This window comes from Populus trichocarpa, chromosome 9, assembly GCF_000002775.5.
Source record: "Populus trichocarpa isolate Nisqually-1 chromosome 9, P.trichocarpa_v4.1, whole genome shotgun sequence".
NCBI lineage: Eukaryota > Viridiplantae > Streptophyta > Magnoliopsida > Malpighiales > Salicaceae > Populus > Populus trichocarpa.
The window spans coordinates 4,652,882-4,676,607 of record NC_037293.2 but is presented as its reverse complement, the minus strand read 5'-3'; the positions used below and the strand labels follow the sequence as shown (position 1 = coordinate 4,676,607).

General features: G+C 32.5%; 4 protein-coding genes and 1 non-coding gene across 10 annotated transcripts; all 5 read left to right on the top strand.

Annotated features, from left to right (window-relative positions):
* The first annotated feature begins 1,845 nt into the window (after positions 1 to 1,845).
* On the top strand, positions 1,846 to 8,004 carry LOC7468609 (serine/threonine-protein phosphatase PP1 isozyme 1). Of its 2 annotated transcripts, none has more exons than XM_024609050.2 (4): positions 1,846 to 2,200; positions 6,273 to 6,523; positions 6,606 to 6,823; positions 7,570 to 8,004. In XM_024609050.2, exons 1-3 carry the CDS (start codon positions 1,978 to 1,980, stop codon positions 6,771 to 6,773), a joined length of 642 nt encoding a protein of 213 aa, XP_024464818.1. In that variant the 5' UTR covers positions 1,846 to 1,977; the 3' UTR covers positions 6,774 to 6,823; positions 7,570 to 8,004. The 2 variants fall into 2 exon arrangements, with proteins under 2 accessions (XP_024464818.1, XP_002313415.1); XM_002313379.4 differs by having other exon boundaries at positions 1,848 to 2,200; positions 5,964 to 6,523.
* A 256-nt stretch (positions 8,005 to 8,260) lies between these two features.
* LOC7481515 (pentatricopeptide repeat-containing protein At3g46790, chloroplastic) lies at positions 8,261 to 10,603 on the top strand. The gene has a single exon (XM_002313380.4). The coding sequence runs from the start codon at positions 8,508 to 8,510 to the stop codon at positions 10,458 to 10,460; it is 1,953 nt and encodes a 650-aa protein (XP_002313416.3). The 5' UTR covers positions 8,261 to 8,507; the 3' UTR covers positions 10,461 to 10,603.
* Positions 10,604 to 11,588: 985 nt separating this feature from the next.
* Positions 11,589 to 11,662, top strand: TRNAV-CAC (transfer RNA valine (anticodon CAC)). Its single transcript has one exon. It is a non-coding gene; the product is annotated as a tRNA-Val (tRNA).
* Positions 11,663 to 12,567: 905 nt separating this feature from the next.
* On the top strand, positions 12,568 to 13,340 carry LOC18102014 (uncharacterized). Its single transcript, XM_006378967.3, has one exon. The coding sequence runs from the start codon at positions 12,724 to 12,726 to the stop codon at positions 13,009 to 13,011; it is 288 nt and encodes a 95-aa protein (XP_006379029.1). The 5' UTR covers positions 12,568 to 12,723; the 3' UTR covers positions 13,012 to 13,340.
* A 3,659-nt stretch (positions 13,341 to 16,999) lies between these two features.
* Positions 17,000 to 20,742, top strand: LOC7481517 (methylsterol monooxygenase 2-2). 5 transcript variants are annotated; one of them, XR_002983654.2, is made up of 8 exons: positions 17,004 to 17,200; positions 17,803 to 17,940; positions 18,157 to 18,302; positions 18,497 to 18,616; positions 18,731 to 18,943; positions 19,020 to 19,100; positions 19,839 to 19,891; positions 20,305 to 20,742. XR_002983654.2 is itself a non-coding variant. In XM_024608273.2 (7 exons), the coding sequence occupies exons 1-7, from the start codon at positions 17,171 to 17,173 to the stop codon at positions 19,305 to 19,307; spliced, it is 819 nt and encodes a 272-aa protein (XP_024464041.1). In that variant the 5' UTR covers positions 17,000 to 17,170; the 3' UTR covers positions 19,308 to 19,813. The 5 variants fall into 5 exon arrangements, 3 of the variants coding, with proteins under 3 accessions (XP_024464041.1, XP_024464042.1, XP_002313418.2); XR_002983655.2 differs by having other exon boundaries at positions 20,431 to 20,491; XM_024608273.2 differs by lacking the exons at positions 19,839 to 19,891; positions 20,305 to 20,742 and adding an exon at positions 19,217 to 19,813 and having other exon boundaries at positions 17,000 to 17,200.
* The last annotated feature ends 2,984 nt before the right edge of the window (positions 20,743 to 23,726 follow it).

Sequence of the window (23,726 nt, the reverse complement as noted above, 5' to 3'; positions counted from 1 at the left end):
TTGGGATAAAAAAACTATAAAACCATTTATAAAATCTAAAAGACAGTCGAAAAAATGAGAAAAAGCATGGTGAACACAGGAGGGAAAGGGTGGTTATACCTATGATACGCTTTAGGGCTTCAATCTCAAGAATTGAGGAATTGGGTTGATCATAAACGTGAAAAAGATCAAAACTTGATTGGAAATTGGTTAAGAATCTCCTTATATGGAGAGACAGAAAAAGATTCAAGTCCTTTCCATATTTTCGATGTGAAAGACCAGCCGGCGGGACCGCTGTTCAACAGGAAAGGCATCCTTTAAAACGTTTGATTGTGGAGCATATCAGTCTTGGACACCTTTTTGAAGTGTGGTGGGATTTATTTTTCTAATATTTTTTTTTATATGAAAAATTTTAAATTAGTATATTTCTTAATATTTTTAATTATTTTAATGTGTTAATATTAAAAATAAAAAATATATTATTTTAATTTATTTTTAAATAAAAAATATTTTTAAAAATATCACGACATTATAATCAGAAACACAATTTTTTTTATTATACACATTTGTACCAGTTTTATTTTATTTAAAAAAAATCCTCTCCTCTGCCACAGTTATATATGATATAAAAAAAAAATTCTTTGTAGGAACAAACTCCTATAAAAATATAAATACAAATACAAAATAAATATAAAAAGTTAAATATAAAATATATTAAAAAAACAAAAACATAAAATAAATAAGATTATATATCTCTAGTTTCTTCATCTGTTTTATTTTAAAATAATAATCAAACACTATATTAAAATTTAACCACTAAGACCATAAATCCTACATGAATTGAAACATTAGACATTAATTTGAATTGATTTAAAGTCTAAACATTACATTAGCAAAGGACTTTTCTCACTAATCATTTTTATATACATTACTGATCATGTGTTAGAGAGTATTTTAGCTAGCATTTTTATTTCGGGTCCATTTATTGGTGGATTAAATTAAGATAAATTCTTATTTTATTAATTTAATAAACTTAATATATTCAAATGATAATCAAATTCATATCGTAAATATTTTGTACAAATCTACCTTTTTATATATAACATGTACAAACCTACTTAATTGAATTTCAATCATGATCATATTTATTGATAATTTTAAATTTATTTAGTTCCTGTTTGTTTTTTATTTGAAAAATATTTTTTAAAAAAATTTAAATTTAAATTTAAATTTTTTTTATTTTAAATTAATATTTTTTAAAAAAATATTTTGATGTGCTAATATAAAAAATATATTTTTTTAAAAAAATATTATTTTATAATAAAAATATTTTAAAAAACAACCATAACTAAATTACAAATATATTTTTAATATTTGCCTCGAAATAAAAATTCACACGTCTAGGTCGCTGCGGTTTATAGGTGATCCTTCTGGATTATTATTACAAAATACTTGTCCAGATTTATTAAATTCATGTTTTTATCCATAAAAAATTAAATATTTAAGTAAATTACTCGATTTCGTTGTATAATCAATAAAGTTTTAGGTAAACAAAGTGCCTATGCATATTTTTTAAAAAAATATTTTTATTTTAAAATAATATTTATATTTTTTAAAATTTATTTTTAATATAAATAAAATAAAAAACTAAAATTTTTTTAAAAAATTAATTTAAAGAATATCAATTTTTATAAAAATATTTTTCAACCGTACACATAAACAATATCTATGCTAGGGACGGATTTTCCAACTCCGCCCTCGGATTTTTTTTGTCCAGCAAAGCAATTCAGGCGGCCCCACCTGGTCACTCCTTTTTTTTTTTAATTTGTTTTTTTTATAATTATTATCATTGTCACGACGTGAAGAAAGCAAACATTTTATTATTAGTCTCTTTCTCTTCTCTATCAGCACTGATTCAAAATCGAATTTTTTTCAAAGATAATAATTTGAGAGAGGGAAATAATCTAGAAGATCTACAAGTAGGTTTTGTTTATATTAATGGCAGGGGAAGGACAGCAGCAGAAGGGGGCAACAACAATGGAGGCAGGTCTTTTAGACAGCATAATAAGTCGTTTATTAGAATTTAGACAAGCGAGGTTAGCCAAACAACCGCAGGTTCAGCTTAGCGAAAACGAGATCCGCCAACTCTGTGCTGTTTCTAGAGATATCTTTCTTCAGCAACCCAATCTTCTCGAGCTCGAAGCCCCCATCAAGATCTGTGGTAAACCACCCTCTTCTTTTCCGTTTACTTTTCACTATGAAAAAGAATTACGGTGTGGTTTTCTGGGGGATTCATTCAACTGATTGCATCTCAATTCCTTATCACGTATAGGTGATAGAATGATACAATTTATTTGTTTGTTTTTTGTTAGGATTAAAATTTGATGACTTTGGATTGATGGAAATAAAAATCAAAATTTGGGAAAAGTTAATTTAATGCTGGTTGGAAAGATTATCGGTTCCAGCAATTTATATAGGGATTCTATTATATTCTATGTGTTGTTTGATAGGGAAGACAAAATGTTGTTTATGGAATTGATGAATTGGTTGACATAGATCTGTGGAGCGGATGAAGTCTTCTTTCTAGATTGCTCCATTTGTTTAAAGTCTTGGTCTTGAGAGCACCCATTTTTTATATCAAAATTTGGTAAATAAGACTGTTTTGGAACTTTCTTCCTAGCCCCTTCAAGACTTGAGATAGCAGCAACATGAAGCAAAACAAAGAAGCGTAATCTTTAGGTGGACTATATCTGAACAATGGTTTTTGTTTTTTCCTTTTCTTATCTTGTTCAAGATGTTAACTCATTGGGCCCGAATTTGATACTTGCTGAAAATGCTCCGACTCATGTCGGATACGTGGTTATATGTCAAAAAAATTATTAAAAACTGAATTTAATTTTGGATGGATGGGGATACAACTAAGATGCATGAGGGATACAGTCGGTATATGTTGTAGGGTTGAATTTGCTATTTGAAAAAGAGTTGATTGTATAAATTTTAAGTTTTATAAATTGAAATGCAAAACATTTAACTAAAATAAAGCTACTCTTCCACACTTTTAATAAGTTATTTGCAATATTTATTTTTTCAATGGTGTTAACTATTGCAATAGTTTAATGATAAATGATCATATTCTTATACGAGAAACATTTTAAATAAAAGAGATAATAATAATAATCTTTTTTGTTTTGTAATTTTTAATACATGAAACATGATATTGTTGTTTCTAGTTTAAAAAACTTATCTATTTTCTTTTTATCATAAATGCCAAATTGAAAGGGTGATATGTAACAATAATTAAATTTGAAAAGAAAAATAAAATTATTGTCGATCCTTTCATAATCATCATAATAATGATCGAGATATATGATTTTCAGATATCCAATCTCATTTAATTGTAAACCAAATACAAGAACATGATGTCAAACTTTTTCATTTATACTTCATATGTTCATACATTCAATTGATTATATTTGCTATTGGTTATTTTGATTTTTATGTTTATTCTTAATTTCTTGTTAAAAGTTAATGTATAATATTCTAAATATTTAAAAATTTAACATGTCCATCACGTATTGTATCCTACGTGTTTAAGAATTGTTATATCCCCATATCCATACCATGCCATACTTGTATTCCATGTCCATGCCCATGCTTAGATAAAGGTAGAAGAGATGGTGATGGTGATGCTATCTTTATGAACTTTTTTTTTCTTGAAAACCTGAAGTTGTTATCCTAGTTCTTCGCTGGAGGTTTTACTCTTTCTAAAAGTTGATGAGGCTGCACTAAGGGGTTCATATTTATTAAGTTTATGTGGAAGTAATTGCATGATGAATAAAATATATCTGTAGTTCAGTTGTTGTATATTGTTATAGTGAACTTGGGTGGTCATACATTAAGCTGAATGAGCTTACATGTTCACAAATGACTTATGCTTTCCTCAGGTCAATTGCTTTTGAACAGCTAAAGACCTGCCAAGGTTAAAGCTTTTGTCTAGACAAGCAAGAGTTATCGTAATGCCTGGTCCCATAGTATTTTCTCAATGTATCATAGTGGGAAGTAGACACATGGTCATTTTTTTTTCACCTGAGAATCCAGAAAGTGTAGAAACTAGCCCGATGCTGTTTGCTTGATATTTCCTCTGTTGTAATTTGCCATAATTTAATATTATGTATATTTTAATTGTCTCAATATTGCTAGGACACTATTAGTTAATTTCATCATATGCATAAGTATTAGGTGTACAGGATGGGATAAGAATTGGTTAGTGTGCTTGATATTCTATGGTTTGTTAGCAATAACAGATTTGGGTTTCCATGCTTTAGTACCTTTTTGCCTCGTGCTGTTTCTCTCATAAAATGGAAATCCTTGTGTCGGCCTGTAAGGAGAGGGTTTTTTTTTTTGTCTGGTTGTCGGGAGAGTTTGGGCCTGGAATACAAAATTTATTAAACTAGCAGAAACCTAACATCAAATATGTTCTCAACAAAACATAAGCAAAAAATGTACCTTGCAGCAATTTTTGGTATTAGAATTCAATGTTAGGTTTAGCGATTTTTGGCTGAGCTTGTTTCTGTTAAGGGTGGCTTGTAGAATTCACATTGCATGGACAATTATTATGCATGCTTAACGTGCATCCCTAGATTCAGATCCCTTCCACAATGCTTGAATAAAAACACTTTTCCTTCCAGGTGAAAAGCTTTGTTCACTTCAGACTAAGCAATGGCTATCTTTCTTTGCATGGAAACTTAAGAGCTAATCTCAATCTAAATTTTGCTAGGTGATTTTAATTATTTTGCTGATCCTTACATATGGTAGGACAAGCATAGTTTCGAGTTTGGACATCTTGTTGATTAGACCAAGCTGAAAAGGGTGGTTTACAATCTTTTTAAGTAAGCCTCTCAGCATTATAGGTTTATGTTACTAGTTAGTTGGTCTGTGTAGTGCAACCATAGTGTGGACAATAAGGGAGTATTTCTTTTGCTTGAAATATTTTACAGGAAATTGGTCAACATAGATTTATGGTCAACTTAAATTTGGTTCATTTGTTGAAAAATATTTTTAGCTCATAAATATGTTACTAGTTAGTTGGTTACGTAAAATATTTTATGGATATTAACCAACTTAAACTTATTTCAGTGTTTTGGGTGTCTATGTTAGCACCATATTCTACATATTCTGGGAGCAGACATGTATGATGAATTAAACCTTAAAAATCAAGAATTGTTTTGTTCTACATTCTTTCAACCCATTACTATAGGGTTTTCTTTTTCCCATCCCTTTCTTATGGATCCACCCTATTCTATAGGGTTCTTTTCTTTCTCTTATTCAATTTACCCCTCCCTTATAGGAAATTCTTCAATCGCTTCTATCCGTTCTTACCCTCCTATGTCAATTTAACATGAGAGTTAGCAATTTGAGTAAAAAAGAAGAGTAAACTTGAGGGTTTGAAGTGCCTTGTTGTTACATAATTCACTTCATTTGGCAGGTTATTGCTGTAATATATTCACCTAATTGAATAATTGTTAGCTTCAAGTATTACTTAATAAATCACAAAGTGTACAATGAAGGAGAAGGAATGGAGTAAGGAGATAAACCTTATAATCCACTAGGTTAAATCCTTGACATTCGTAAAGGATGCAAGAATTTAAAAACAAAAACTCCAAAATGCTAGGGTTTTGAACTCCAAAGGAATAAAAAATAATTGGTTTACTGGAACAGCAAAAATTTCTTTTATTGGAACAGCATCTCCAAAATGCTAAAATGGCCACTATATAAGCACACCAAAAACCTCAAAGTGGTCCCAATCAAAATAGGGAACAAAGTAATAGTATTACCAGTAACAAAGAAATCCCCAAATAATCAATTGCAAATCTCTAATTTATTCTTCATTCTTTAAAATAAAGTACAATTTCATGATTCTTTGGTATTCATATTCTTGTTTTGAGTCTTGTTAATGGTTGTGCCTTTTCCCCTTTGATTTCCAGGTGACATTCATGGGCAATATTCAGATCTTTTGAGGCTTTTTGAATATGGAGGCTTTCCTCCCAGTGCCAATTATTTATTCCTAGGTGATTATGTGGACCGTGGGAAGCAAAGTTTGGAAACAATATGCCTTTTGCTTGCCTACAAAATCAAGTATCCTGAGAACTTCTTCCTTTTAAGAGGAAACCATGAGTCTGCATCTATTAATCGAATTTATGGATTCTATGACGAATGTAAAAGACGCTTCAATGTGAAACTTTGGAAAACATTTACAGATTGTTTTAACTGTCTTCCTGTTGCTGCTCTTATAGATGACAAAATATTGTGCATGCATGGTGGGCTTTCCCCTGATTTAACAAATTTGGATCAAATTAGGAACTTACCTCGTCCAACTGACGTCCCAGATTCTGGTTTGCTTTGTGATTTACTTTGGTCTGATCCTGACAAGGATATCAAAGGCTGGGGAATGAATGACCGGGGGGTGTCATATACCTATGGCCCTGATAAGGTTGCAGAATTCTTAATGAAGAATGATATGGACCTTGTTTGTCGTGCTCATCAGGTTGGTGAAGTTGCTTCTTCTATTGCTTCTTTCAACTCAAGCAGTTTTCCATGATGCCTCTATTTTTTTCCCCTTTCATCAGGTTGTTGAGGATGGATATGAATTCTTCGCAGAGAGGCAGCTTGTAACAATATTTTCAGCTCCCAACTATTGTGGTGAATTTGATAATGCCGGTGCAGTGATGAGTGTTGACGAAACCCTAATGTGCTCTTTCCAAATACTTAAGCCAGCAGATAAAAAGTTCATGTGAAATGTGAAATGTTTGCTGTTTGCTGTCCTATAACCACGTACCATTTCTATGTAAGTTTCATGCTATAAGTTCTCTTTTATTTATTAGCTGTTACTTTTGTGTTAAATCATGATTCTTATGAAACAAAATCCATTTCCATTGTTTAGTTATTTGAAAGACTAAAAACCTTTCTTGGGAAGGGTGCAGCATCCTTTTAGATGATTATTTAATTAGAGTAATATTTAAGGAAACAATATTGTTTACTAATAATATTCCATTAAATACAAGTAATAGAGCATGCCTCTACAAATTGGACACAATAATTTTAAATGGAGCTATAATCTGATTAGATCTTTCGTACACCAAATTTATCTAAAGTTTGTCATTAATATATATTTGTTGCAATACATTATTTCCTCATCATCATGATATAAATTATTAAATATGTAATTAGATTAGGGAATACGCAATATATACCAACCATGAGAAGGCCATATATTGCTTCAACAATTTAAAGGAAACGCTCATATAAAAAATAGAAACTAAGGGAAGGGGGAGCGATCAAGCAATTCAATGCTCGGGCCTACTTTGTATAATCGATATTACTGTGTTGAGTTCTTACTGCTGCTTATCTGGATTAATACATCTTCCATTAGTTTCTTCTAATGACAGTTCAAATTTGTCTCCGTCATTGTTCTTTTATTCCTTGTGTTCTTGACAGATTTTGGTGTTCATTGTTCTGAATTTTAATACGCTGATATCTATTCTCGTTGCGTTGCTTGCTATTTTGCTAATCACTTGCGCACCTTTGTTGTAGAACGTCTTTTCAAGTGTATCACAAGGAGGATCATTTGGAGATGGAGATGTTGTCATCAAAGCTGCTCCAACTTTGAGCTGCTGCCAACATGATGTTACAATGTTTCTTGTTTCAAGGGGATGGGTTATTTGTTGAAAAGGCTGTGTTTGCAGGAGCTTTCCAAATTCGTAGTTTGGAGCTAACTGTTGTTTTAGAGCACTGCAAAGGCCAAAAGTTTTTCCGTTCTTTTCTTCTTGAATGCCACCAGAAAGAGTACTGTAACCTTTTCTTTTTACAATCACAACTTGATGAAGTCATAGAAGATACAAGGAATATAGTGTAGAACACTCGTCTTGGTTGATGCCGCAGGTCATAGTATGCTTGTAAGGATTGTTTATTCACGTTTCCGAGAGAGTTTGGTTGCCATTTAGTGAGAAAGGTATCCCTTCCAAGAAAGTGACTCTTTAGTTTCCTTGAGTGAGCAGCTTTTATTTTTGTGTTTTAAAATTATTTTTTAATAAAATAAATGTTTTTTTGTGTTTTTAGATCATTTAATTTATTGATATTAAAAATAAATTTTAAAAAATAAAAAAAATTATTTTAATAAATTTTTAAACTGTTACTACATCTTTCAAGCATAATTGCCACCGCCACCGGAATACTTAAAAAAGAGTCATCCAATTCAGTAGGGGTTCTGCCAGCAACTTTTTGAAAGGATCAAATGATTAGAGAAACAAGGAATTGAGGGACTATATTAGGATGAAAAAACAATAGAATAATCAAACTCAACCAAATTTAAGAGAAAGAGGACCAAATCCACCTTAACCCATAAACACAGTGAGAGAGAGAGAGTATATTTCCTGAGAAGGGCCGGCAAATCATCAAAGACCTTCATTCAACAAGGTTGAGAGAAAAACCACATCGTGTCTTGCAAGCAGACACCAGAACTTCTAGTCTAAATGTGGGCTTTTCAGTCTCCCAAAACTACGCTTCTACCTTCCAACGCCACTTTCTTGCCTCGCCCTTCTCTAAAACCCCCGATTTGCTCCATAACCTTAAATCCCACAGCTTCCACTGCCGACAACAACAAACTAATCCAATCTCTTTGCAAACAAGGCAACCTCACACAAGCTCTTGAGCTCCTCTCTCTTGAGCCCAATCCTGCCCAACACACTTATGAGCTTCTAATTCTTTCTTGCACCCACCAAAACTCTCTCCTTGACGCCCAACGCGTTCATCGCCACCTCCTTGAAAATGGGTTCGACCAGGATCCGTTTCTGGCCACCAAACTCATCAACATGTATTCCTTTTTTGACTCAATTGACAATGCACGCAAGGTGTTTGATAAAACGCGAAACAGAACTATTTATGTTTATAATGCGCTCTTTCGAGCGCTTTCGTTGGCGGGTCATGGAGAAGAGGTTTTGAACATGTACCGTAGAATGAATTCTATTGGGATTCCCTCTGATAGGTTCACTTATACGTACGTGCTTAAAGCTTGTGTTGCATCAGAATGTTTTGTGTCGCTGCTAAACAAGGGAAGAGAGATTCATGCCCATATTTTGCGACATGGATATGATGGATATGTCCATATTATGACCACCTTGGTAGATATGTATGCAAAGTTTGGTTGTGTATCTAATGCGAGCTGTGTTTTCAATCAGATGCCAGTGAAAAATGTTGTTTCTTGGAGTGCTATGATTGCTTGTTATGCGAAGAATGGGAAGGCTTTCGAGGCATTGGAGCTGTTCAGGGAATTGATGCTTGAGACTCAAGATTTATGTCCGAATTCTGTGACAATGGTTAGTGTACTTCAAGCTTGTGCTGCACTTGCAGCACTGGAACAAGGGAGGTTGATACATGGATATATTCTTAGAAAGGGACTTGACAGTATCTTGCCAGTAATTAGTGCCCTTGTTACTATGTATGCTAGATGTGGTAAGCTTGAATTGGGGCAACGAGTTTTTGATCAGATGGATAAGAGAGATGTTGTTTCGTGGAATTCTTTGATTTCAAGTTATGGGGTTCATGGATTCGGAAAGAAAGCAATTGGAATTTTTGAAGAGATGACCTACAATGGTGTAGAACCTAGCCCCATATCTTTTGTTAGTGTTTTGGGAGCTTGCAGTCATGCAGGACTTGTTGACGAGGGAAAGATGTTGTTTAGCTCGATGCATGTAGCGCATGGGATATGTCCTAGTGTTGAGCATTATGCTTGTATGGTGGATCTTCTTGGGCGTGCCAATAGGTTAGAAGAAGCTGCTAAGATTATAGAGAATATGCGGATTGAACCAGGACCTAAGGTTTGGGGTTCTCTTCTTGGATCATGTAGGATTCATTGTAATGTTGAGCTTGCAGAGAGGGCAAGCATAAGGCTTTTTGACCTTGAGCCTACAAATGCTGGGAATTATGTGCTCCTTGCTGATATTTATGCTGAAGCCGGTATGTGGGATGGAGTCAAAAGAGTTAAGAAGCTCCTAGAAGCTAGGGGATTGCAAAAAGTCCCAGGTCGCAGTTGGATAGAAGTTAAAAGGAAAATCTACTCATTTGTCTCTGTTGATGAGGTTAATCCACGGATGGAGCAGCTCCATGCTTTGTTGGTTAAATTGTCAATGGAATTGAAGGAGGAAGGCTACGTGCCACAGACCAAAGTTGTGCTCTATGATCTCAAGGCAGCAGAAAAGGAACGGATTGTGCTAGGTCATAGCGAAAAACTGGCTGTTGCCTTTGGACTCATCAACAGTAGCAAGGGGGAAGTCATTCGGATAACCAAAAGCTTGCGGTTATGCGAAGATTGTCACTCCTTTACCAAGTTCATTTCCAAGTTCGCTAATAAGGAGATTCTGGTAAGAGATGTGAATCGATTTCACCATTTTCGTGACGGGGTTTGTTCCTGTGGGGACTATTGGTGATTACATGCGGTAATCATTTTTTCTTTTGATTTATTTTTCCTAATGATTGGTGATAATTTTCAGAAGAGCACAGAGAGATACATGTACAGTAGCAACTTGAAGTATTTGAATATTAATAGTTCTACTATATAATCTTCAGCAAAGCTATGCCTCCCGTTTTGATTACTTGTTTTACATGCTCTTTTACAGGGACCGTTCCTATCCATTTGTCTCCGCTTCCAGTCGTGATTTTCACAAATTTTGAATTTTCTTGTTTTCTTAATTAATTTTTTTTAGTTTTTAAAAATAAATTTTAAAAAATAAAAAAATATTATTTTAATATATTTCCAAATAAAAAATATTTTAAAAAGCAATTACTACTTCAATATTAAATACTATATTCTTATAATATACTTTAAAAAATAATTCCTAACCACAGTACATGCAGTTTCTTACTCTGTTTTATTCAAAAAAAGCTACTAAAACCAAGAATCTTTCCCTTCCCTTTTCAACTGAGCTGCCCCTTGTGCAGAAGCAGTTCAAAGGAAAACATCTTTAAATTCCCAAATCAAATTCCCGATTCAACCTCGGAGCATGTTGACATTGCACACATGCACCGCTGGGGAAATCCAGAAGGCAAAAACATGTAAAAAATACGACTAAAATCCATATGAAATAGTCCAACTCATGATTGTTGTTGTAATAGTACACATGCTTTTCCCCCTTTTTTCCCTTTTCCTCTGTTGGGTATTTCAACCATATTAATAAGACGTAAAACCTATTCAACACATATTGCTTTAAATACATGTAATACTTGTTCCTAAAAGCGCAAGGACTGCCATGGAAAAATTCTAATACAAAGAACTGACACCAACTCCGAGAAGAAAGAGAAGCATCTCCAGCAAACTGCCTTCTTTTTGTAAGGATTCAAATTCGCAACGAATGATTTCGATTCTTCTGTGGACCTATCTATTACTTTTTGTTTGTAAGGATTCAAAATGTGGAAGAACAGTGTCTTATCAAAACATATATACAAAATAACCGGTTTGCTTTAACACCAGATTCAAAGAACTGGCCCGGATCAGGCCCATTACATTTGCCGTAAAATAGTTAGGTTATTACATATCTTTTTCAAAACCATAACAAGCTGTCTGGGTGGTGTAGTTGGTTATCACGCTAGTCTCACACACTAGAGGTCCCCGGTTCGAACCCGGGCTCAGACATTTTTCATGATAAAAAAAACAGGGCTTGGTTTTAATGTTAAGTCTCATATTCACAATAATAATGATAATAATAATCTTAAGCACATTGATTGTGCCTGCTTCCAGAGTCTTCTGTGTTTTTTTCCTTATATAATCTAAACGACACCGTTAAGTTTTAATCATAATATTAAGCTAAAGTAATTATAGGGTAGACAGTTACATGTTATATAATAATGAAGCTTGGTGGCCACAGACTGCCCCTTCCTTTATTTAGCAGCGAAGAGTAAAAATTGTATGTACGTGTGTTGCCTTTTGCAGAGAAGAAATTGTTACGAATAGCTGTGAATTTATATTTTAATAGTTATAAGTTCTTTTAAAGATATTGAAGTTTATATGATAATTAATCTTAAAATTCGTAGAATTAATCAACATATACATATATATAATAAAAAGAAAAAAAAAAGAGAGAGAGAAGAGACAGAGATAGAAAAAGATCCAGCTGGCCACATGACCAAGGAATTTTTTTTTTATCTTTTTATTTAAAAATAAAAATTCTTGAAATTGTATTTTCCAGTATATCATAATATATCTTTTTTACTTTAATGTTCTGTACAATAAAGCTTTACAGCTTTGGGATTTTTAATCATTAAGTCTCGTCTGGTAATGTAAACTTGTGGACCGGTTGTGTTTCAAATTAATTTTAATTTGTTGATGCTAAAAATAAAATTTTAAAAAATATATTTTAAAAAACAAATTTTACCATTTCAATCTCGAAACTACCTCAGATTAGTAAGTACTGTGTTAAACTGTAAACATCCTTATTTTTCGGTCACAGCTTGCAGGTGTAATGGTCGTGAAACGGTGGGACCAAGACAAACAACAAAGGAGGAAAACATGTATCAAAAGAAAAAGGTTTTCGCCTGATTCCTTGTTTTACGCCAGCAATGCTTGTTAACTAAGCAATCATTACAACAATTAATGACTGTTTAACCTTTTTAGTGTGTTCTTTATAGAAGAAAAAAATAGCAGTAGAGAGGAAATTAATGTGAAGGTGTCAGTGCCCCTGTAGTTCAGGTTCAGCTATGAGAAGCGTAACCAGCTGGTGTACTGCCTGCATCCCAGGCCGTAAGCAGAAAGAAACCAAGACTGAAGAATCGGAGAAATCTTTAAGGAAAAAACCTTCCCGCGAAGAATCTAGTGGTCCTGATGACCAAGCTGAAGGCAGCAGCCATCAAGGAACCACCCATGCTGCCAGTAGTGCTGATACTGGTGGCGCAGCTGTTGTAGTTATGACTGCAACCCAAATGTCTGACATGGAAGGTAGTTCTCATGGCGGCGGCGGGGGCGACGGAGGTGGCGGTGACGGTTAAACATTAAGCAGTCCCCGTTTGATTGTGTTTGTGACTCTTTTGATTGATATCGTAATGGTTTTTTCTCTTGGATTATTATCACTGCTGCTTGCTTCTTTACTTTCCTTGTTTCAAGTTATTGCTCTGCGTGGCTACAGGAATGCGAAACCAGGGGATCTGGGGTGGAATCTGTAAGATGTTGAAAGCCATGGTTGTGATGAGCGCGATGTTTTTTTCTTTATTTTTTAGTATTTTCCTGGTGTATGGTGTTTTTGAGGAAGAGAGGGGATGCATTTGTGCTCTATGTTCAGATCTTTCAATATTTATTTCCCACATAATATTTTTGTTAATTGGTAATTCCTATTTCCACTAGTAGTGAGTGAGACACAGCTTCCATCATCTAAAAAACAAAATGTATGAACTTTTCGACTCCAGATCATCTGTGATGTGCTTGCTGTTCTTGTTTTTTTATTTTGCTTTTAGTTTACTTTTGCTGAAACAGGGAGGGGCACTGCATTTGCTATATATCAACCTAGTTAATTATACGTTCTTCGATCAACACAGCAAAGCATACTTTATATTTGTAATGCCATGATTTCCCCATTCTTACAGTGGCAAGCATACATGATATGGGGAGGGTTTCGGTTTATGGATTCTCACGTGTCGGTTTTTTTTTTCTTATTTACAATATACTTGTTATTTATTAAGTAAAAAATTTCAAAATTTATATAAAATTCATTGGTTTTCAGGTATCATATGAATATTTATTATTAAAAAAATCCTTGAATATTTTTCATGGAGAAAGAGGTGTATTATTGGTGGTGAATCTTGTCACGGTAGTCAAAAAAAAAAAAAAATATATATATATATATTAAAAAAATGAAAATGGAGGTGAATCTTGTCACGGTAGTCAAAGCATTTGATGTTCAATTATTGAGTTAGATCTAATCTATTAATAAAAAATGAGCCTGATTTAAATATTTAGAAGAGTTATTAAAAAAATTTATAGGAATATAATTTTTATTTTTAAAAGATAATGATTTTTATAATTCTGTGAATTCACTTGATAAAATTTATAAAAATATATTTATACTGTAAAATATCTTTTTAATTATATTAATTAAAATAGCACGTCCATTTAGAAATAAAGAAGCGAATTATAGAGGTAAACCTTGTCACATTGGCAGGCATATGTGCACGCACGAGGCGGCGAGACCCTATCCAGCTATCCTTGATATTTTTTATTATTGGAAGGTAATCAAATGGTGCAAGTGGAGCGGAGGGCCAACCTGGCGGACTGAGCTGGCGGAAGCCTCCTAGGCAATTATTGCGAAAACCTGCAGTAGGGGTAATTATTTTTGGTTAAGTTTGTTTTTTTATAAAAAAAGTTAATTAAATTAAATTAAAAAAAACTGAAATTGTTTTAACTTGACCGGTTTTGGTTCGGTTTTTTAGGATAAAAACCGGTTCAAACCGGTTTTGCTAGGTTTTTCCCGGTTTGGCTCGGTTTTTCCCGGTTTGGCTTGGTTTTGGCTCAATTTTTTCTGTTTGGCTCGGTTTTTTTCCGGGTTTTTTTTGTTTGGGTTCGGCTCGGTTCAGTTTTTCGGTTTCAGACTTATAAAACCGAACCAAACTGGTCGGTTTTTTCAAAATTTTAATTGGTTTTTTTTTACGGTTCGGTTTTTTCAATTATTTTTTTCTAGTTTTATCGGTTTAATTAGTTTTTTGGTTTTTTTTCTCACCCCTACCCAAGAAACACAAAAAGCCGAAAAGCAAATAAACTTCTTCTCGATCTCTCTCGCTTACTTTGCTATATATATTTTGAAAAATAAACTTAATAAACAATGACTTCGGAAAATATATATTTTTTTTTAATGTTTACATGTAATAAGTTAGCTGAGATTTTTTTTCAATCAACCAAAAAAAATATCTTTATATTAATATATATATTATTCGAGATTAAATCTTTTTTATTGAACTATTTCATAATCGATATAATAATATTAACATTACATACAGTGATTTATAATATTATTCTTCAACTAAATATACATGCACGTGTATGTATATATTCATGTATGCATGTATTTTTATGATTTTTTTTTGTTTTATCTTTTATATTAGTTAGACATGGATATCCATTATTTAACTATTATTTATTATTCAATAAAATAATAATTAATATATATTTAAAGTATGTATATATATTAAATGATAAAATTATAAATATTATAAATATGTGTGTGTTCAGCTATTTCAATATTGAGATATATATATATATATATATATATATATATATATATATATATATATACCGTATTGTATTTTAAAAAATCTAAATAGATCAAACCATTAAAAAAAACATTGTATTAAATTTATGGGTTTTCGTTCTTGAATTTTACTTTAGTTTCAGAAAAAATCTTTTCACACGAATTCTATACTGAGAACAAAATCCTCTTAAAGCATGTTGAGTTCCTTACCAATAGTTTTATTTGCTTTCATAGGAGCAGCCTGAGATGCTGTAGGACAATGTGTTTGGTGATTGATGTCTTGTTGTAGAGGGGTAACAAGTTAGACATACAAAGGTACATTTGAATTTTTTATTTATTTATATGGGTATCCGGGTCAGTTTGCGCGAACCTCGACTAATCTCATGGACCCTGAAGTTCACGACCATGGAAACCTCCGGTGGCCCTGAGGTTTGTGGAACTCGAACTGATGATCTCTAGGGAGCAAACCTAGAGCCTAACTAGTTAAACTACACCCTTCAGAGCTGGTCGAGTTGAATTATTAGTCCCTTAAGAGTTAGCGCCTGTTTATTTTCATGTGTTTAAAAGTGTTTTTAAAAAAACTTGAAATTTTTTTATTTTTTTATTTAAATTATTTATTTAAATTATTTTAATAAACTGATATCAAAAATAATTTATTAAAAAACAATCATACCATACCAGACTATCCATCATTAATATTCCGGTATATGGAAGTATAAGATTTGCTGTCCTCATCATAAGCTCAATCGGATATGCTCGAGAGCTTGTTGAATCTCTAAAGAAAGCAAAGAATATTTACTCGACCATCAACATGCTGAGCAATATCAATTATACTTATGGAGAATAATAAGAATAGAGGTCAAAGTGCATGCTTGATTGGCTGGAGAGCTACATGGATAGAATTATACATCATCTCATCTCCTGCCGCCCATGCAAGAATAATCTTCATTTACGCTGTGTAACCGAAAACTGGTCAGGTTTTAAATTTATTTTTAAAAAATTATTAATTTAAGTTTTACAAATCTCAAAGTTATTAAAAGTTTATATGGTCATTAATTTTAAGACTCGTGGAATTATTTGAAAAATACGCAAGTTAGCCCGAACACTTACGTTAATAATATAAAAAAAAAAAGCTTACGATGATGTTCAAGAATATAATACGGTTGTTTTTTAAAGTATTTTTAATATTTTTTTTATAATTTTAATAAAAAAAAGTTGAAATTTATTCCCAAACAGTACCCATATTCCTCCAAGATCCCATCAATCATCCCCAGTAAACTCAAATTTTCGATTTTTTTAATAATATTAACGTTCATGTTTAGTATCACTGTATCTTCAAAGCAATCACCTTAACCTTTATCTCTTGATGCCTAAATTGATTCTAAAGTGAATTACTTTCTATATTATCATCTAAAAAAAATAATTTATTGAGGTTTTTTTATACATAAATACACTTGAAGCCGACATGTTTAAGATTTGATAAATTAATTTTATTTTCAAAACCAACCTATAAGATATTTTGTTTTTACGTTATAATATATTTTTAAAAGTTATTTTAAATTATTTTTAAAAATATTAAATTAATATTTTTATATTTTTGGATGTTTTTTACGTGCTATATTACAAATTAAAAAAAATAAACATAAAAAATTATTATTTTTAATTCAGAAACACCCAAGATAGACGGCAAAAATCAGAGGTGAAAAAAAAAAAAAAGAGGCAAAGAAAAGAAAAGGCCCAGATTCTCTGATATTCTCTCACTAGTGACAGGCTCTACTGTCTCCTTCACCTCGTGGCCTCTGTTGCTTCATAAACCTCACTATCACTTTATAAAATCTTTTTTCTTTGTTTTTCAGTTTTGTTATTAAAATCAAGGAAGGAGTAAACCAACTTCTTCACTCTCTTCTCCCATGGCCTCCCTCATCGAATCTTGCTGGCTGGTATTTCCTTTCTTTCCTCCCTCTTTCTTAAATTTTCGCACCAACCAACGCCTTTTTTCCTCTACATTTTGTTCTTCTTACTGGGAGACTTGATTTCTATGGATCTGTATGTGTTTTGCTTACTTGTAATGTAAACACTGTGGTAATTTTTTAAGCTTCACTACATAAGCTAAGTGAATGAGGGGGTAGCTGCGTTTTTTTCAGATCGTTTGGGGCCTGGCCTGAGTGGAGGAAACATGGGTTTTTGGAAAATAGAATAAACTAACATTTGTGATGGATAATATTTGATTTCACATTGCTTGTTGGCCATTTTGAGATTGAGATCTCTGTAATTCATTTTTTTCTTATCACTTTAATGTTTTGCTTGGTAAATGTTATCTAGGTTTAGTTTTTAAATTCCATGTGGAGTTTTTGTTTTTTTTTGTTTTTTGTGATGGAAGAAACATTTGGCTGATTTTGTTATTTATATATAAGCATGTGACTGCAAGTTTTATTTAATGGGAGAATTAGAATTTAGCTTGAAAATGAGATAATGGAAGTGTTTTTTTTTGTTTTTGGGTTCCGCTAAGCTTATAGGACTAATGGTTTTCTTTTCGATGCAGTATTTGATCACGCATTTCAGCGATTTTCAGTTGGCATGTCTTGGAAGTTTCTTTCTTCATGAAAGCATCTTCTTCTTGTCTGGTATTCCTTTCATATATCTTGAAAGGGCTGGATGGCTGAAAAAGTACAAAATCCAGGTTGCTCCTTTTCTGCTTTGCTCTCATTGCAATTGTTGACTTGAATTTGTTGAAAAGGGTCTGCATGGTTGATCTTAATCTGCATTGCTATTGTAATGCCTTTAGTTTCTCTTTTTGTCGAGGTCAATTAATGATGCTGTGAAACCTTTTTCGGAACATTTGCATCCCCAAAAGTGGTGTCCTTTAGTCTTGTTGCTAATTGGTGGTTGCATGCAGATGAAAAACAACACTCCTGCATCTCAAGAGAAATGTATTATTCGCCTACTTTTATATCATTTTGGTGTTAACCTACCAGTTATGCTGGCCTCCTATCCTGTCTTCAGACACATGGGCATGCAAAGTAGTCTTCCATTCCCGTCCTGGTATTTTCAGGTTCTTTATATCCTAAAGCTTTCCCTAGCCAGACACTATTGTGTCTGATTCTATAGTTGTGAAGCGATATCTAGCTATCCTTTTATTTATTTTTTGGATAACATATATGTTATTAATTCCTTCTCATGCTATTTTCATGATTTCTTGAGCATAGTTAAAAGATTATGTTTTTTTTATCCTGCAGGAATGTAATTCTAACGCAGATAACATTCTACTTCATCCTGGAAGATTTTATATTCTACTGGGGACATCGGATTTTACACACAAAATGGCTGTACAAGCATGTGCACAGTGTTCATCATGAGTATGTAGAGAGCCCTAAGTGTTTCTCTCTAGCATAATTTTTTTGACCATCGATATCGACTAGGTGCTTTTATGTTGTACTTAATAGTTTTTAATGTGCTTGTTAAATGTGCAGATATGCTACACCATTTGGATTAACTTCTGAATATGCTCACCCTGCTGAAATACTGTTCCTTGGCTTTGCTACCATTATTGGTCCTGCCATCACTGGGCCCCATCTGCTTACTTTGTGGTTATGGATGGTACTAAGGGTCCTGGAGACGGTTGAAGCACATTGTGGTTATCATTTCCCATGGAGCCTCTCCAACTTCTTACCTTTGTATGGAGGGTGAGTGTTTCTTAACCTCTATGTTTTATGTTCATTTATACTGCAGTTTCTGACGTTTGTTTCAAAAAATTTCCAGTGCTGATTTTCATGACTACCATCACCGGTTGCTGTATACTAAATCTGGAAACTACTCATCTACTTTCACCTACATGGACTGGTGAGTTTTAGCCCCCTCAGAGCATTATCATTATTTCTGTTATGTGCTTCAACTGTTATCTATGATTACATTTATTTGAGTCGTATGTGGCTGACTCATTAAAGTTTGTGTAAAAGGCTAGAAGGCCTGCTCTGCTCCTTGTCTGGGTATTCACTCTGCAAACAATCACCTGGGTTGGATTTTGATTTGCACTCTGACTCTGCGTAGCTGGGTTTCTCGCTTGGTTTTTAGGTTATTATACCCGTCCCAGCTATCCCAGGTTGTACTAACCATTACAGAGAGTTACCCTACTAAAAGGTCTTCTCCATGACAGACTTGCCTTAATTCACATGGATCCTTGTTAATTGAAATTATCTCAGTCCTTCCCATTGTAAACTCAAAAAATTCATTTGAAATCCATTGAGGTGGTCTTTGCTAAGATATCAGCAAATCAGTCATCCATGCGTCCTTCAAAACCTCTTCTTTGATTCAAAAGGTTTTTCCTCAGCTTTTGCATCACCAAGTGCGGCATCTGAGTACTTTTAGCAATTATGGCCAAACTCTTGTCCTTTGTCTTGATGTAGATGTTAGTGCAGTATAATGCTATAAGACTTGCAGCAGCGGGGACTCCTTGCAGATCATGTGTCAAAAGAAGTCCCAGTTTATATGGTTTTTGACCATATTGACGTTGACTCATTTACTTTAGATGACTTGTGTGCTTTATAAATTGGGGGGGGGGGGGGGGGGGTCTGTTGCCAGATGTACCAGTGCTCGTCTCCAGTCCATTATCAATTGCAAGTGTGGACTATAAGGTATCCAATATTATTCCTATCACCCGATGTTTTAATGATTTGCTGTTGTCAGTTGTACCAATGTTTGACTGCAGTCCATTTGCTAGTGTGGACAATAAGTTATAGGATAATATTCTTATCACCCGATGTTTTAATGATCCTGTAGACCCCTTTTAGTAGAGAATGTTCTGCATAAAATTTGCCACTTTCATTTGCTGTGTTATTTCGATGGAAACTATTTCCTTTATTGTTCTTGGTAATGCTTGTTGCACGTGCATCAATAGTTTTTACCACCAGTTACAATGAAAAGAGAATTTGCAGAACATGATATGCATACACTACATAGTGTGCAACAGTGACTTGCTTTCTGAGGACGATTATGATTGTTTGTGATGTAAGTGAGAAGCATAACTGGTATGCTCTTTTGCTGCCAGGGTTCATTTGCTCTTTCATAATTGCCAAACGTCCAATTTCATACTCTCTATTGCGTGGGAAATAGTGGCATAGTCTCTGCTGACCATGATGTGATGATGGGTTTTTTCGCTCTTTCATACTGTCAGGGTATTCGGTACCGATAAAGGTTACAGAAAGTTGCAAGCATTGAAGAATGCTGGAGTGGAAAATGGCGGCAAGCAAATGTAATGAGAGAAGATTCTTTTATATTAGCTTGACATCAGATAATTTGTTCCTGATATGAGGGAATCTTTGAGAAGTCCTGTGTCCCGGCCTTTTCTCTTTGTGCAACCACCACCTGTGTTTAGTCGATGCTCATGTTACAGCATGTCAATATACTGTGAATCAATGGAAAGCTTTTTCCAGACATTTTGTGCTCATATGTTCCCTGCATGAATGGAGTTGCTGTCTTATTTAAACCTTTTTGTTTCAAATTATTCAGAAGCATCCTTTCCTCTATTTGTGCTGGATCCCAATTCCTTATAGGCTATTTTCTAAATGCTCTTTTCCCTTGATTCACCTTAATCTAACTCCTCAAATTCTACAAGTCCTTTTGCCTCAACCTAAAGATTTTTTTATTCAACTTTCATATCCTTCTTGGTCCCCTTTCAAGATTTTTTTTAAGAACAATTTTGCTCCCCTTTCTTCATAGAAACAGTGTCACCCCAATCATTGTAAGGCTTGTACCCGATATTTGACCCGTGCTTGTATATTTTTGTCTCGATAAAAAAAATATAAATGGATTTTTTTGACATGTTTTTTTAGTTAAAAAAATTCTAAAAAAAAATTAAAAAGTTTTTGCATATATATAACTAAATAAATTAATAGCTATAGGTGTTAACAAATAAAAAAATCATCAACAATAACAAAAAAATAAAACTAGAAAAATCGAGAGATGAACATAAATCAAGATATTTAATCTTGCAAGATGAGATATTTACCCAACTGTAATTGCTAAATGTTTTTATTAAAATAATTTTTTATTCAATAAAACAATAATAGAAATAAAAACACTCATTAAATTGCTTGACTAAAATAAAGGGAAAAAAAATATTACATAAGGCTACACATATTAGAAATATTATTTGAAAATATATTTTTTTATTTTTAAAAATAAAGTTCATCTATATAAAAAATTAAAAAAAAAAATCACAACTGAATCACGAAAACCTCATCAAAAATTAAATGCATAACTAAAAAATAATTGTCATTTCAAGTAGGCTCTCTAAACAAAAATAAAAGAGAAAATGAATATTAATCTAAATATAAATAATTTTTTTAAAAAAAACATATAGAAACAAGCATTAACTTGTAAAAAAAATAGAAACAAAAGAAAAGAATAGAAAAGAAAAGGCCACGTGTTGCTGGCCTGGCAATCCACGTCAGCCTGCCTGGCAATGTTGTTAGGTCCCACGCGCAGGACTGTCTGAATGGTCTCTTATTGTTTTTAGTTACATCATGTTATCCACTTCAATTTTTTTTTTAAAAAAAATAACTCAAATGACATGTCGCGCGCAAGCCAAATATTTTTTCCTCTTATTAGAAATTTGTACATCCATGCTTTTTTGATGCATTTTTGTACATAAAAAAATTTAAAATATAAATTGAAAAACTTATGCATACATGTAATCAAACAAATCGAGAACTATGTATAGTAATAAACGGTAAAAAAATATTAAAAAATAACTAAAATTTAAATGGAAAAATCTAATGTGTTAATAAAAGGAACATTTACCTGATTATATTTATTGAATTTGTTTATCAAAATTAATTTTTTATTTAATCAAATGATATTAAAAGTAGATGCAGATATTAAATTGATAAAATAAAATAAAAGTGAAAAAACAAATATTATGCAAGGCCACACATATCAGAAATATTATCTGAAAATAATTTTTTACTTTTAAAAATAAATTTCTTATATACAAAAAGATTAAAAAAATTATTAATGAATCAAAATAATTTTTTCAAAAATTTAAATACGCACAACACCATAAAAAGTCAATCTCTATACAAAAAAGGTTAAACAAAAAAATCATTGATGAGGGATTTAAATTGAAATATAAATTTTAATATTATTTTTTGAAAAAATATATCAAAAAAAGGTACCAGTAAAAAAATAATTGCTCAATTGTTTTGGCTTTACTCATTAAACTCGTGACCAAGACCATGATCATGACCTTAACTGGGTTTAATATTTTCCTTTTAAATTTATATTTAATCAATTTTTATTAAAAAAAAAAAACCTAAAAGGACTCAGACTCACGGGCCCATGACCCAGTGCATCTGGGCCACAGAAATGAATAGCCTGGCAGCGTTGGCGGGTCTTCAAGCCTAGGCCAGCAAACCTAGGCTTAATTTATTTATTTTTTTATAGGAGCAGTTAAAATTCCATCCACCCCTATTTTTTTGAGAAAAAAAAATCAGGCAACAAGTCGCCGTCTTGGCGAAAGACGTGTTATCTGCAAGCCTAGATTTTGACCACTATCGTGATGGTCAGAAAATTTAGGTAGCTTGTCTTTTGCCTCCAAAGCTCAATTTTCAAGCTATTTCAACTAGGAAACACCCTCGTAACACTCACAAACTATTACATCAACTCCAAATATTCCAAAAATATCCAAAAACCCGAAACCAAATCGATTTAGTTTTGGCTTTCTCGGCGCGAATCTATTTTTTCATACAATATTGGGACTCTAAACAATCACCTTGAAGTTCCTTGTATCTCATGGAACTCGTAGACACCTAAAAAACCCATTTTGATGGCCGAAAATGAAGTTAACAATGATTTTTTCTCTCCTTACCGGAATCTAACAACCCTCTCTTTCTCTTCTCTATCTAACCATGAATTGAAAAATAACATTTGTGTATAAAAATTGATTTTTTTGAAAAATTAAGAGGAACTAAATGAACTAAATTGATATTGCATTATTTTTCTTACAATACATCAATTCTTCTTGTTATTTTTCTTTATGTGGGCAAATCTAAATTTGCCCACGAGTTTTAGGATGAGTTTAGTTTCTTCCTCATCAATGTCACTCCTTGCTTTAATTTTCAGAAATATATCATTGTAGCCTTTCCGTCATCTTTCGTCCATTAGAAAATCTAATAGAACATTTTTTTTTTATTTCTAAACTTTTAAATTTCATTAAATAGAATCCTTTTGAAATATTTGATCAAATTAAATTTCTTGCTTCCAATTAATAGATACAAATGATATTATCATGCCTCACGCACCTTTTATATTAAATATACAATAAAAAAAACTAAGTTTTGTCATTTTTTTGGTCGCGGTTTAGATTAAAAACAAAGAAGAAAATAATAAATTATAAATCACTATTAACAAAAATAACAAGATAATAGGATATTTACCAAAATCCACTTGTAAAAAAATCTATCAAAAAAA

What these genes read in the sequence shown, in the direction of transcription:
- LOC7481515 (XM_002313380.4), top strand. Translation starts at nt 8,508, where the DNA reads ATGTGGGCTTTTCAGTCTCCCAAAACTACGCTTCTACCTTCCAACGCC.
- LOC7481517 (XM_024608273.2), top strand. Translation starts at nt 17,171, where the DNA reads ATGGCCTCCCTCATCGAATCTTGCTGGCTG. An exon ending in TCATCGAATCTTGCTGGCTG is followed by an intron (nt 17,201 to 17,802) that starts GTATTTCCTTTC and finishes TTTTCGATGCAG; the next exon opens with TATTTGATCACGCATTTCAG. An exon ending in GTGCACAGTGTTCATCATGA is followed by an intron (nt 18,617 to 18,730) that starts GTATGTAGAGAG and finishes TTAAATGTGCAG; the next exon opens with ATATGCTACACCATTTGGAT.
- LOC7468609 (XM_002313379.4), top strand. Translation starts at nt 1,978, where the DNA reads ATGGCAGGGGAAGGACAGCAGCAGAAGGGGGCAACAACAATGGAGGCA. An exon ending in AGCCCCCATCAAGATCTGTG is followed by an intron (nt 2,201 to 5,963) that starts GTAAACCACCCT and finishes TTTGATTTCCAG; the next exon opens with GTGACATTCATGGGCAATAT. An exon ending in TTGTTTGTCGTGCTCATCAG is followed by an intron (nt 6,524 to 6,605) that starts GTTGGTGAAGTT and finishes CCCTTTCATCAG; the next exon opens with GTTGTTGAGGATGGATATGA.
- LOC18102014 (XM_006378967.3), top strand. Translation starts at nt 12,724, where the DNA reads ATGAGAAGCGTAACCAGCTGGTGTACTGCCTGCATCCCAGGCCGTAAG.